Source organism: Esox lucius, chromosome 8 (assembly GCF_011004845.1).
Source record: "Esox lucius isolate fEsoLuc1 chromosome 8, fEsoLuc1.pri, whole genome shotgun sequence".
Taxonomy (NCBI): Eukaryota; Metazoa; Chordata; class Actinopteri; order Esociformes; family Esocidae; genus Esox; species Esox lucius.
The window spans coordinates 30,744,277-30,758,512 of record NC_047576.1 but is presented as its reverse complement, the minus strand read 5'-3'; the positions used below and the strand labels follow the sequence as shown (position 1 = coordinate 30,758,512).

Sequence of the window (14,236 nt, the reverse complement as noted above, 5' to 3'; positions counted from 1 at the left end):
GCTACTGAGAAATTGGACATCAATCTGTCCTGCCTCACTGCTTAGACTGTGAGGCAGGACAGATTACTCGGCAAGTTCCTTACCCCACCCAACCCCAGAGGCCAGTACAATACCCTGGGAATGACATCAACCCCACCGCCACCCCCAGCCAACCTCCTCCACAGATGTTGACAGACCACTGAGGTAGCAGCATGTCATTCCCTGTCAGCTACCATTGACAGAGTGGGGACTGTGTGTGAGCACCACCCACAGCAGGAGTCTAGGACCCTGAAACCAATTTCAATGGGCACTGATACACCCAACACTAGAACCCAAGTCTGGAACGCAACACTAGAACCCAAGTCTGCAACGCAACACAGAAAAACAACTACTGACCTCAACGCTGGAAGTCAACATTAGAAGTAAACACTGGAACGCAACACTAGCACAGAACAACTGAACTCAACCCGAGAAGGAAAGACTGGATGCAGACACATATACTCTGTTACAGTTTATTAATATTCTGCTGCTGCCCTATATAGTGTCTTTAACTTAATTGGCACCCTTGGTAAGATGAGAAAAAGGATTTGTTTTTACTGTTGTTATATCAGATTGATCTTACATTCAACATCTTACATTTACATATATCTAAGCTGTAATTGTGGTAAAATTGAAAAGAGAAAAAGTATTCTTAAACAAGAAATACATATTTTATCTTAAGTGTTCATCCATGCCTTATTAGGACACACATGCAAACTCCCTTAGTTTTAATCTATCAACATGGGAAAGGTCAGAGAACACACAAATGAATTAAGACAAAAGGTTGTTGACCATCATAACTTAGGCAATGGCCACATTTCCGAAAATACCTCTCTCCACTAACAGAGCAATAATAAAGAAGTTTAAATAAAACTGAGCTTAAAGGAACCCACCTAGAGCACACAAGTGTATTTTCCCCTCACACAGAGTTAGAAGAATGGTAGGAGAGGTAGGACAATTCTACAAGATTCACAGTAGATTATTGCAGAATTCTCAAACTACAATAAGACTTTAGTATTTGGACTTCTAACCAGAAGAAAGAGTTTACTCTCATTAAGACATAAACAATGGTTGGTAATGGTCGTACAGAAAAAAACTAACATTCTGCTTGCAAGAATTTTGTCAGATTCTTTGCTATCTTTTCTCCCACCTCATCAGACATTACAAGAGAAGATTCAGTGCTGTTACCAGGGGAAGGGTGAACCAAGTACTAAATGATAAGGTGAAAATAGTAGTGAAATCTTTTATTCTTTGAGAAGTATATAGACTTTTTTATGATTAACACTCAATTATAGGATACAAGATATTTCCTTTGAATGTTGAATGTAAGATCAACTGTATCAACAGTATGTTTTTTTCACAGCCTTTTTTACTCATCTTTACCAAGGGGGTCACATAAACCGAAACAACTTGTTACCCCACATTGGAAAAGCCATGTTACTGTCTTTGGCAGACTCGCTAGCAATTGCTCAATTCTTATGACTATTCCAGTAAGTTAGCAAATACCTGCAAAGCCTATTACTGGCTAATACAGTGTTAAAACGGCAGAGGTTAACTTAGTAAGAAATGTTAGACACTTTAACTGTATCAATGTCATTCATGAATGGCCATATAACTGTTAAAACGGCCAGTGGCCGCTATACTGGCAGCCACCAAAGCTATACTGGCAGCCACCAAACATGGAACTTGGTGGTGTAGTGGTTAACAACACTGCCTGTCATGTGGGTGACCAGGGTTTGAATCGTGAGAGGGTGTGAATTTGTATTGCCTGGTTTCTTGTTTATGTACGTTTAATTTAATGCTATTGAGAAATACACAGTTTTTGCCAGACCCCGTAAGTAGAGCCGGCCAAGAAGAATAGCGAATATCTCTGAGTTTGAGTGAGTGAGTGGAGTGAGTGAAAGCCTCACCTAGTTAAATAGTGTAGTGGTTAGCGAAGTGGACTTGTGAGCTGCAGGTTCTGTGATCAAGTCTCATCACAGTCAAAATAAAGTATGCATTTAAATTTGTTCTGGATAGACAGAAACTTAGCTGATATCTGCATTATAGTAAGCCTAAAATAAAACTGTTAATGGTTATACTGCGACTGTTTCTGGTGGATTTTCAAAGGAATGCATCTGTGCATGCCTTTGGGGGTAATAATATAGGCTTTATCAAAACCCCTTGGGCAGTAAAAGAGTTGGGGTTTCCACAATTCTCTTGTCTTTTTACTTGACGAGAAAGTCCGTTTTAATTGCGGGCTGATATAAAACTGTTTACAGTTACAAGAAATGTTACTCAGTTTAACACAATGGTCAACGGTGTCTAAAGAAATATTCAAACTTGTGATGTTAATGCATGACAAAATTATATAAAGTCAAGAGGCTATACCGACACATGGAATCAGTATAGCGTGGTGGTATAGTGGTTAAAGACACAGCCTATCACATGGGCAATCTGGGTTCAAATTGCAGGAGGGCACCTACAAACAATTGTGTTTATTGCAGGCCGGCTGAACTAGGCTTGCCTAGTTGTTTGTTATTGGGCTAATATCTTCTTTATTTGTCTACCAAAAGTACGTCATTATTCTTATTTCAGTTACTTTTTCAATGTCAGTCAATTCTTGTTGATAACCAAGCGCATTACAAATTTCATCAAAATAAATCCAATAATATTTTGTACAGACATTTCAGGAGTCAGAAATTCCTTTTTTACCTTTATGGACCACATTCCAGGCTCCGGGTCCTTGATGTTGACGACCTTTGCAGAGTTGGGAATATGCAGCAGTTCCGTCAGATTATCGTTCTTTCCGACAAGGTTCCCTGTTTGAAATAAAATAAGTTAATTGTATTCGCTACCAAACACACATTTAGCAACTGAAAGCTAAAGCGATAACATTTTGCCGATTGGTTCAGCTGAATGCAATTGAAGAAAATGAAGTCTCTAAAAGAAGTCTCATCAAAAGCAACGCCAATGTACATGAAAAAAGCCTCCAGCAACTAGTACAGTGCCAGACCAGTGGGCAGACAAACAGAGGTCCAGTGAAAGATGGTGATTAGTCTCTGATCGTGTGAAAGGGGAAGGGGCATTGTGTTTTGTCCAGTGGCCTACCCAAGGGGTTGTATATCTCGATGTCAGGTCCAGGGCCACTGAGGGCCACAGTGACCTCCTTCAGACTGGGGTCAAATGGGATCTGCCAGGTGTTGCTGATCCCATCGTAGTGGTCTGTGGACAGCAGATGGACCTTGGATGACTGCACCGCCTCTTCCACCCATTTCAACACCTACAGCAAAAGAGTTGGATGAGAGAGCACAAGATTAAACCAACATCCTGTTACACAACAGTTTTTGTGGATGTGTGCTGCTGGTGAGAATACCTCTCACCTTACTGACTAGCATACACCGTTAACATGGCCCAGTCCCCTGAATATTAGTCCGTTTTTACTGATAACCAAGCTATGATGCGTTCCTTCACATAAACATTGGTTGATTAACATCTGAGCAGGGGAATGTATACTCTGTGGACCATTTGGGTTGACGTCCAGGTATTGTTCCAATAGGGTTGACTGAAAGGTACAAATCCATTTAGGCTCACAAACAAAGCTGACGCAATTAATGCAAAGCTGACGGGTCTAATTCTAATAAGACTGACTCACTTCATTGACTTGTTTCTTGTCAAGATGGAACACCTGCCCAGAGCTGGTGGAGGCGATCTCTTCGTAGACCTTGTACCCAATGTGAGCTCGGTCATCACAATCCCCTGTCAGCACAAACACAACCTACACACACACACACACACACAGACAGATTAATCAGACTACAGACAAACACATGAATCAGACTACAGACAGACTACAGACAGACACATGAATCAGACTACAGACAGACACATGAATCAGACTGCAGACAGACACATGAATCAGACTACAGACAGACTACAGACAGGCACATTAATCAAACTACAGACAGACTACAGGCAGACACATGAATCAGACTACAGACATCACAGACTACGGACACATTAATCAGACTACAGATATTACAGACTACAGACAGACACATGAATCAGACTACAGACATCACAGACTACGGACACATTAATCAGACTACAGACATCACAGACTACGGACACATTAATCAGACTACAGACATCACAGACTACGGACACATTAATCAGACTACAGATATTACAGACTACGGACACATTAATCAGACTACAGATATTACAGACTACGGACACATTAATCAGACTACAGACATCACAGACTACGGACACATGAATCAGACTACAGACATCACAGACTACGGACACATTAATCAGACTACAGACATTACAGACTACACATAGACACATGAATCAGACTACAGACATTACAGACTACAGACAGACACATGAATCAGACTACAGACATTACAGACTACAGACAGACACATTAATCAGACTATAGGCATTACAGACTACAGAGAGACACATGAATCAGACTATAGACATTACAGACTACTGAGAGAGACATGAATCAGACTACAGACATTACAGAGTAAAGACAGACTACAGAAAGGCTACAGACACTACAGAGGTATTCAGTCATCTTCTACAACCCCTTCCAATTGTTTTCAGCTGTACCTGAGATTGTTTCTGCTGGATTAGCTGCAGGACTTGGTGCGTTAGTTTGTAATCTTTGGATCTGGCATCTGTAAAGACATAAATAAAGGACCCCGGCAGGGAGATCTCCAGGGCAATCTTGATGGCACCAATGCTCATCTCTGGGCAGTCTCCACCTCCCTGGTGACAGAAACAATAACCTAAGATAAAGCAAACCTATACTGTATGTTTAGGTACGTTTGTTTTGAACATGCAGCATTCTGATTGGCCAAAGTTATTGGTACCGCTTGCAAAGTTTGCAAAAATTTGCAAAGTCTACTATAAAATATGTACTACAAACCCTGACCTTTCACAAAAAAGCTATAAAAACAATGTTGCTCAAAGTACAACATACTGAGATGTCCAAATTGCCACTGAGAATGGATAAATCTTGCTCAATCACGTGCATACAGAATTGGACATGGTATCAAATATGTCCAGAAGACTGTCCCGAGTCCACTGGGACTTGCTGTTATGAAGCAGTGCTTCATTCACAAGTCAGATATCTGTTTTATATCTGTTATTCACAACTTATATCTGTTATATATCTATTATTCACAACTTATATCTGTTATATATCTGTTATTCACACACCTTATATCTGTTATATATTTGTTATTCACACACCTTATATCTGTTTTATATCTGTTATTCACACACCTTATATCTGTTATATATTTGTTATTCACACACCTTATATCTGTTATATATCAGTTATTCTCACACCATAAATCTGTTATATATCTGAAATTCTCTCACCCTATGTACACTAATATATGTGTTTTTCTTTCATCTTACCGACACAACTATATATTTTATTCTCTCACCTTACCTGCCTAGGTTAGTAATTTACATTAGAAAGGAAGACTCATGTCGATAGTCATATCAACATCATATCGATTTTTATCCTAAACATAGATAGAAAGAAACTTTAGTTGATGGGCTTCATCTTTAATATTATTATATTCAATATAACTTATCTACTGAGATGACCTAATGTGGATTAAGTAGTTGTTGGGTGCCATGTCACAAGAATTTCATTGAGCAGGAAGACGCTGTGTTGTTTGGTGCGTTTGACAAATAAACCTTGAAACTAGGATTTTCACATTACGGCTGTTAACGCAGAGAAGGCCCCATCCAATCATTTATTTAACAATCATAAAGTGTTGAGACAGTTTTGTGTTGTTTCCCATACACTTAGCATTAGCTATCAAAGCTCTTGCTCCATCATAAAACTGCACATAGAAATACAGCCCAAACTATTTCTCGATATGCGAATAATATTCTCCTTTATGTAACTTTCAAGATAGTACCTCAGGTGTCCTAAGATTTACCATTTTAGTACCTTATCTGGCTGCATAATAATTTGGAATACTAATGCCAATGGATAGAAAAATCCACATTTCAGATGTAAATGTTACACTGCAAAAAAATATTCCCAGGCTTAGTTTCAAGGTTCAAGTTAATATTAAATATTCTAGTAAATGTTACCTGAAAAATGTATGATTTCCGAATCCAAAACGGTTTCATTTAAAAGCATGACACTTATGATATATATATATTTTTTTTTATATGTTGCTAAATCTGAAGTATTTGTGAACATAACCAACAACTTACAAATATTAGGTTATATTTGCATGCTAAATTAATCACATGTTTGGACATAATATTTGCATGAAATAAAACTTTAATTTAGTCAATTGATTTAAATATTTTTGTCACGTGGCATTGTTCTTAGAGCACAGTGGGCAATTCAACATTTGTAAGTTTCAAAAGGATTTTACAAAATGTTGTACACATGTTTGCTGAAAAAAAAGTATGAGTACCCAACCAAATCATACAGTGAGGAAAATATATTTTTTATTCCTTGCTGATTTTGTACATTTGCCCACTGACAAAGATATTATCAGTCTATACTTTTAATGGTAGGTTTATTTGAACAGTGAGAGACAGAATAACAACAAAGAAATCCAGAAAAACGCATGTCAAAAATTGTATAAATTGATTTGCATTTTAATGAGTGAAATAAGTATTTTATCCCCTCTCAATCAGAAAGATTTCTGGCTCCCAGGTGTATTTTATACGGGTAACGAGCTGAGATTAGGAGCACACTCTTAAAGGGAGTGCTCCTAATCTCAGTTTGTTACCTGTATAAAAGACACCTGTCCACAGAAGCAATCAATCAATCAGATTCCAAACTCTCCACCATGGCCAAGACCAAAGAGCTGTCCAAGGATGTCAGGGACAAGACTGTAGACCTACACAAGGGTAGAATGGGCTACAAGACCATAGCCAAGCAGCTTGGGGAGAAGGTGACAACACTTAGTGTGATTATTCACAAATGGAAGAAACACAAAAGAACTGTCAAAAAACCTCAATCTGGGGCTCCATGCAATTTTCACCTCGTGGAGTTGCAATGATCATGAGAATGGTGAGGAATCAGCCCAGAACTACATGGGAGGATCGTGTCAATGATCTCAAGGCAGCTGGGGCATCAACTCAACTCGCCGTGTTTGGAGGAGGAGGAATGCTGCCTATGACCCCAAGAACACCATCTGCAAATAATCACACCAACTGTTGTCACCTTCTCCCCAGGCTGCTTGGCTATGGTCTTGTAGCCCATTCTACCCTTGTGTAGGTCTACAGTCTTGTCCCTGACATCCTTGGACAGCTCATTGGTCTTGGCCATGGTGGAGAGTTTGGAATCTGATTGATTGATTGCTTCTGTGGACAGGTGTCTTTTATACAGGTAACAAACTGAGATTAGGAGCACTCCCTTTAAGAGTGTGCTCCTAATCTCAGCTCGTTACCTGAATAAAAGACACATGGGAGCCAGAAATCTTTCTGATTGAGAGGGAATAAAATGCTTATTTCACTAATTAAAATGAAAATCAATTTATAAAATTTTTGTCTCTGTCTCTAAACCTACCATTAAAATTATAGACCGATAATATCTTTGTCAGTGGGCAAACAAACAAAATCAGCACAGGATCCAATAATGTTTTCCCTCACTGTACCTACAAAAGCTGGTAGAAAGCACTTGCATATTCCAATGTTGAGAATTGTCTTTTTTTTTTTTTACTAAATTTCATTTTAATGTACATTACATTAATTTGATAAAAGAGGATTGATTGGCAGAGTTGTGCCAGTCCAGCTGTAAGACTAATCTGGGTCCACTAAGCACATTAGCAGCCTTTAGCAGCTTTTTACCCAAAGCATTTTTGTGTCAGTAAAAGTATATGAATACATTTGTTTTTTCACTGGAGTGCTGTCCTATTTTTGTAATTTCAAAAGAATCCTCCTCTGAGTGATTTCCAAATAATTTCGACTTGGTTGTTGACTTGGCCTCTGACTAGGTTTGTTTAGATGTGTGTTTGCGATGGTTATGGAAAATCAGTTAGGAAATTAAATCCAGATTGACAGGAATCTTGGAATCTAGTCATCATGTTCAGCCAAAATTCTGAGAAACTAGAGTTCTGTAAATAAGAAGAGCACCCTTTGCCTTTATTATAAATGTTCTGATATAGAAGATTCAACATTTTAATAGATCAATGGTCATAAGTTCTAAACACAACAATTTACCTGGACATACAGCTCCCTGAGTTCAAACTGGAACTTCTTTGGATCTGTAGTGATGATTACCGGTCCAATCTCTGCAAGGAGAAAATATATCAAACATCAGGATGGTTATAGTTTTATAGCTTAATAGCCCTATTAGATTACATCATTATAATTGCTTCTTTGTCGGAATTCCAGGCTGGAGTCAAATGATATTGTTGGCAAATGTGAGCAGATGCCCAGTTTCATATGTCACAGATTGGGCTGATGTGACACGGAGCTTCCTGTAAACACAGAATACCAGATGAATTTGTCCGCAATGGTAATGGATGTGTTGGGTGGTCCTTGTGGTCCTACATTTAACCAAAATGTTCTCAGTTACATAAAAACACTGTCAAAAGCCCTCACTTTCAATATGCTTTTGGAGGATTATGAGTTAGTTTAATGTATTGGGGTTAGGGTTAAGGTTATGGTCAGGGGAAAAGTTAGGTTTAGGAACCAATTACACCACTCTCGACAGGACTCATAGGACTCATAGAGGCTAACTCTAGTTGCACAATGACACAGCTAAAGGTTAAATAATGTTTTTTTTTTATTGTGTTTACCATTCAGCCCAAGGCTTTAAAAAACAAGTGTGAATCTTTAGCTGAAAGCTAACACTTAGGGTCATTTTATGTTACAAGAAACAAGAGAAAAACATGTCTTTTTCTGCATCATTTTCATAGCATTTTAATTGACATTGACAGATATCACCACATATGCCGAGAGAGGGTTCAGGGCTGGAATTCAGGGACACGTGCAAGCAGCAACGTGACTAGTCTTTTCTCTGTTTCTACTATCCAGATATACCAATATTGCCTTCTTCCACCAACTTTTGATGGCCAAGTTGGTGGAACAAAGACCATTGCCAGAATGCATTACTTCATATTACACAGCAATATCATTAGAGCAGCAAAAACGGCCACAACTACCTCAGAGACATTTTACATCTCCAAATGAAACCAACTAAATAGTCCAGTGGCTTCAGTGTTCTTAGATACCCTTTGGAAAATCTATATTATTGTAAGCAGGCCCTTAGCCCCTGATAAAAAGTAATGTAAAAAAAAAAAGTAATGCTTGTATGAACACAGGATATGGTAGCCCAGAGCTGTTTTTGTATACTATGAGAGAGAGTAAACAAGACAGTAAAGGTGCCATATTTTACATAATCATTTAAATAGGGTTTCAATTTACATTGGCATGGTGCCGACTGATAAGCCTAGAGAGGAATGCTGGCTGGAATTGAGGGATCAGTGAGCGCAGCAAATTGATCAGACCCTTATCAGACCACTAGCCAATGTATTTACATTGGCTATGGTTGCTAAGCAAATTTAAATAAGGATGGATAAACAAGTCTGAATAACAGAGTAATTGCGATTATCCTTCTGAAAGACACCTCACTGAAAAGACTCAAAACACTCATTGCTACTCTTCTTGTGCTGCCATCAAGGCAGACTGTGTGCTGAGCAAATTAATACAGTGAATAGGTCTATGTTTCTCTAGTACTTGTTGCCATAGTCCATTCTAATAAGGGGTCTGCTGATAAGCCTGCTACATATCATACTAGCCTACTTCATTCTTTATACTTCATATGTACTAAATGCCACCAGCCTGCCGATGGGAGCAGCACACTTATATATGAGATTTAGGCTATGGATGAGATAGTGAATTTCTCAGGTTTTCATTGTCTTTGTTGGAAACTGGAATGCTGCTTACAAATAAGACACAATATTCTCTTACTGACGCAGTTTACCATTGTGAAATAAATTGGCATAAAACGCATTCATTTCAAACTCCGACATTTCTTGAAGACACAAGGATGTTGATTTGGATTACACTAGTACCATCAGAGCACCTTGTTGTAATCAAGGTAGATGTAAACAGAATAACATTTACTGTGTGGCTAATACAGAATAGGTTGTGAAATTATGCACATAATTTATGATTCCACAGACTTTTTATGGCCCAGTGTGATATATTAGGCTACCTAATGACAACCATGCCCATGGACAGAAAGCATTACAATGCAAAATGTTACCCTTAAAAACAAAAAGAATGGCCCTCCAGTTTTCACTTAAGAAATCTGGTCACTTTATTTTTGTTGTTGTCAATAAGAAGTCTAACAGATACATTTCTCTTCACGCTCCAATACTCCTTAGAAAAGTAGGCGCTTTAGAAAAAGTAGCATCTTCAAGTATATACTTCAAATAATCTAGTGGCTTGAGAATTCTTCAATACCTTTCAGAAAGTATATTGTAGTGCAAAAAAGCCCATAACCAGAGTTTAAAGGTCAGCCTGAGGCTCAGAACAAGGTGGTGTAAAAAGCCCACTGATAATAATCCCATCTATAGAGCTCCATAGCTAACAAGTCCAATGAAAAAAGCCCATCCAACGAGGCCCCCCACTTACACTAATTTGCCATGGCTCTATTACAAAACACCAAATTATCTTATGGCTCAGGTATGCTGTTGTGTCATCGCTGGCCAAGGTTTGACATGAGCACATCCTTTGCTTGGTTATTAAACAATTATAAAAGTGGCAAACAGTGAGGAATTGACATCATCATGCACCTTCATTCTCCAACTCTGGCAAATACTTTCAAAGTTTCTCCTCAGTTTACGGGTGTCTTTTAATAAAATGCAAAGTCCTTCTTAGGCTTTTTCACAGTGACATCAGCTCGGCAACTGCAGTTTTATTAAGGGAAGGAGTGAGCTGTGTGAGTGTGGCTTTTTACTGTGGCTGTACCGTAGGACTTTCTGCCGAGGCAAGCATAGAGGCAAGCACACAATCTAACAAGAGCCTCCTTGTTTTAAAAGTAAGGCAATTACTAATGTTGCCTCTCATCTGAAAAATTACACAGACTGAGTAGCAATCACGTTAGACAGACTCCGAAAAGACTGTCTTACACAATGCATTGGTGCCTGTATATATCAATGAGAAGTCTGGTCTGGCCTTTCAACTTGGGACATTTAACAGATGTTAAGAACCCAAGAGCCAAGGGGGAAAAAAAATACAATTATGAACTTAGTTATCCGACAGAAATGACAGTTCAGAGGTGCTCTACTCTGACTGTAAGGAAATACCTGGTTTACCACATATCAATAAACAAGGCAAATGGCAAGTGTCCCTTTCTCGAAAGCAGACTTTTGTCCAATTCCCTTACACATTCACAGTGTTTGAAGAATACACAACTCTGCCCCAAATGTCCTGGCGAGATCTGAGGAAACAAAACTGTTAATAATCAGCAGTACGTTGACTGATTGACCCTTTAAGACAGCACTGCACAAATATGATTATTTAATAATATGTATAAATACACACATTTTGGCAAATGTGAAGACCCTTGTAGAGTAGAAACATTTGGGGCAATCAAAGAAAAATGCCTTTTAAAACAAACAGAAAATGTGTTTGGCTAACTCAACGGAACAGTTCAGAACGGTTCACAAGTGAAACTTTTCATGAATGGAAAGGTTTATGCAGCATTCCAATATGATGTCCTTACTGATTTCAAATTTTCCAGTTTTGCTACTGTTGTGATAGCCTGGGTCTCAGTTTGATTCTTCTCTTTTTCCAACTGTTAATGGAATTTTCATGCTTGGCATGACGAGTGACAAGGGGTTGGCAAGGTAGCAAGAACAGATCTGGGACCAAGCCGGGGAACAACACTTTGGTAACTACACTATGAGTGAAATGCTTCACAAAGAAACTTCTCTGGTCCAGTGGGTCTGGTTTTATCCTTAATCCTTTTATTTCTTGCATCAGTTAAAGTAGTCTGACTGTAAACCCAAGTTGTTTCCTAATATAGATATTCTTGCTCTGGTCGTTTTCTGGTAGTTTTACAGGAAAACAGAAAAACAATGGTGAAGTTCTAGAGTTTACTTCAGAAATGAGTCCTGGGTCTGCTGCTTAGCCATTAGACAGGAAGACATTTGAGTGATGATAAAGAGGAACACTTCAGTCAGTGAGTCTGTGGTGTAAACAGGGATAGGGTGTGTGAACTCAGACAGGAGGAATGCTCTGAAGTCGAACCAGAAGGATTAGAAGGAGAAAATCCACCACAGACAACAAGCCAAATGTCGATCAGCACAAAAAAAATCTCTCTCCATTTATATTTTTTTCATGAGTTGCATGTGGTAAACAAATGACTTTGATTCTGGTTGTTTCACATGCTCACCTGGTTTATCTGAGGTAATGCTAGTCATCCGCATTTACATGGCGCCGTGAACAACATGCGTGCATAAACACTAACAGAGATGCTAATGGGATGGAACCAACCAGGCAGTTTTCCAGCAGATTTCAATTTCACCTCCTCAGAATCTACATACAAACAACCATACACATGCATGAACACAGACCAAACGCATACTCAAGTCAACTCCAATGACATTTGTCTTGGACTAGTTCACTGAGAATCACTCACATTTGTCCATGAAGAGAATGTCAAAGACAGAGTATCTATTTCCACATGGAAAACATGGCAGGGAATTTAAGACCCATCCATAGAAAGGTCAGAGTCATTATTGTATTGATTTTCAGCAAAATTGATGTTTGTTTCAGTGCCATCATGGGATAACACAGAGTGTTTCACAGGCTTCCAGGAGTGAAAATAGGACATAACGAAAGCCACATTATTTACAAAATCTTCACACTGACTACATTAACCTTGGAAATGAATATTAAGCCCCAGATCCCTATCACCACTGGTACGAGATGTAATATAACTGTGCAAGCAATCACATTAATAGACTCAAAAATCAGTTTAGATTTTTTTCATTCTTAAAAGGCGACTCTCTACCCACCAAAAGCACAATAACTCTCCTCTATAAAAATAACTACTCACAGAGCTCCACAAACAAGCACTACAACAATACGACCATTCGGTTAACCCAGGAACACTTAATCCTAACCTTTGGTCCAACCATTATGAGCCCTGTGTTCAGTGGTCACACTCTGTCATGTGGTCATGTTCTCTTGTTACACGCAGAGAAACTCTAGAAAGTCATTTGACTATTTGACAGGTTTAATAATACGAGGTTTAATGATTATGTGGTTTAATACAATGTAATTGAAATGACACTGATATAGCTGTTTGCACAAAGAGGAAGAGTGATTTTCCTCTCGCAGCTTTTATGGCTGTTGGGGTTGCCAAAAATCAATCCACAGGAGAAGACTTCCCCTTATGATCCCTGAGCGGTTCTCTTGTTTCTCTAACTGTAGCCTGGAGCGCGTCCCTATGGCAGGTCAATGATGGTTCCAGAAGCATCCAGGACAATGAATCAAACACACGCACAATCCTGTAGTATTTCTGCTGACTCCAGCAAAAATCTGGCAACACTGAGAGTAATTGAGAATAATTCACTTAATCAGCACCTCTGAGTTCACGTGAATCAGCACAGTGTGTAATCACCTTTTTATAAAACAAACAAATGTGCACTCACACATAAAAATGTGTGTGGCATATTATATTACCTCTTTGTCTTGTAGACCCAAGATGGAAAAAAATTGCAGGCATGAATACCTATCAGACCTACAGTACTCCACAAGTGCTCCCTAGAGAAGGAAACACACACCATATGCATTCTGTTCTGACTTTCTCTCCATCTCTTTGTCATTAAAGTCTCAAACTATACAGGGCTCTGAATGGCGCAAAAATTATTCCCTTGCAGTTAGCTACATCATTGCGGGTTTGAATCCTGCTCGCGGATTAGCCCAGGTGTCCCATGGAGGGTAATGCAATTGGCCGGCACATCTGGGGGTTAGCAATCAAAAATTACTACGATACCAAGTTACACTTTTAGCGACTCCTTGTGGCAGCTTGTGAGCTCTATTGAGGAAAAAGGCCAGAGAGTGCAAAGTTCCTAGTTGAGTGAGCAGCGTGATAAGAACCAGAACATCACTGAATGTGCTTCGGAGGACACTTCTATACATTTACTGTCCTGAGACTGCTGGGAGTTGCTGGAACCAAAAATATAATGAAATCGGGGAGAAAAAAATAAACCAC

At 39.0% G+C, this 14,236-nt stretch overlaps 1 protein-coding gene across 2 annotated transcripts in view; it reads right to left on the bottom strand.

The window, feature by feature from the left end:
* Window positions 1-14,236, bottom strand: part of hmcn1 (hemicentin 1) — a 161,726-nt gene that overhangs the window by 128,682 nt on the left and 18,808 nt on the right. For both annotated transcript variants that reach the window (XM_010872514.3, XM_020049296.2), the window contains exons 2-6: window positions 8,221-8,291; window positions 4,621-4,779; window positions 3,653-3,775; window positions 3,109-3,280; window positions 2,713-2,819 (exon numbers count right to left, since the gene is read on the bottom strand). In XM_010872514.3, coding sequence (XP_010870816.2) covers window positions 2,713-2,819; window positions 3,109-3,280; window positions 3,653-3,775; window positions 4,621-4,779; window positions 8,221-8,291 — 632 coding nt within the window. The remainder of the gene's footprint in view (window positions 1-2,712; window positions 2,820-3,108; window positions 3,281-3,652; window positions 3,776-4,620; window positions 4,780-8,220; window positions 8,292-14,236) is intronic.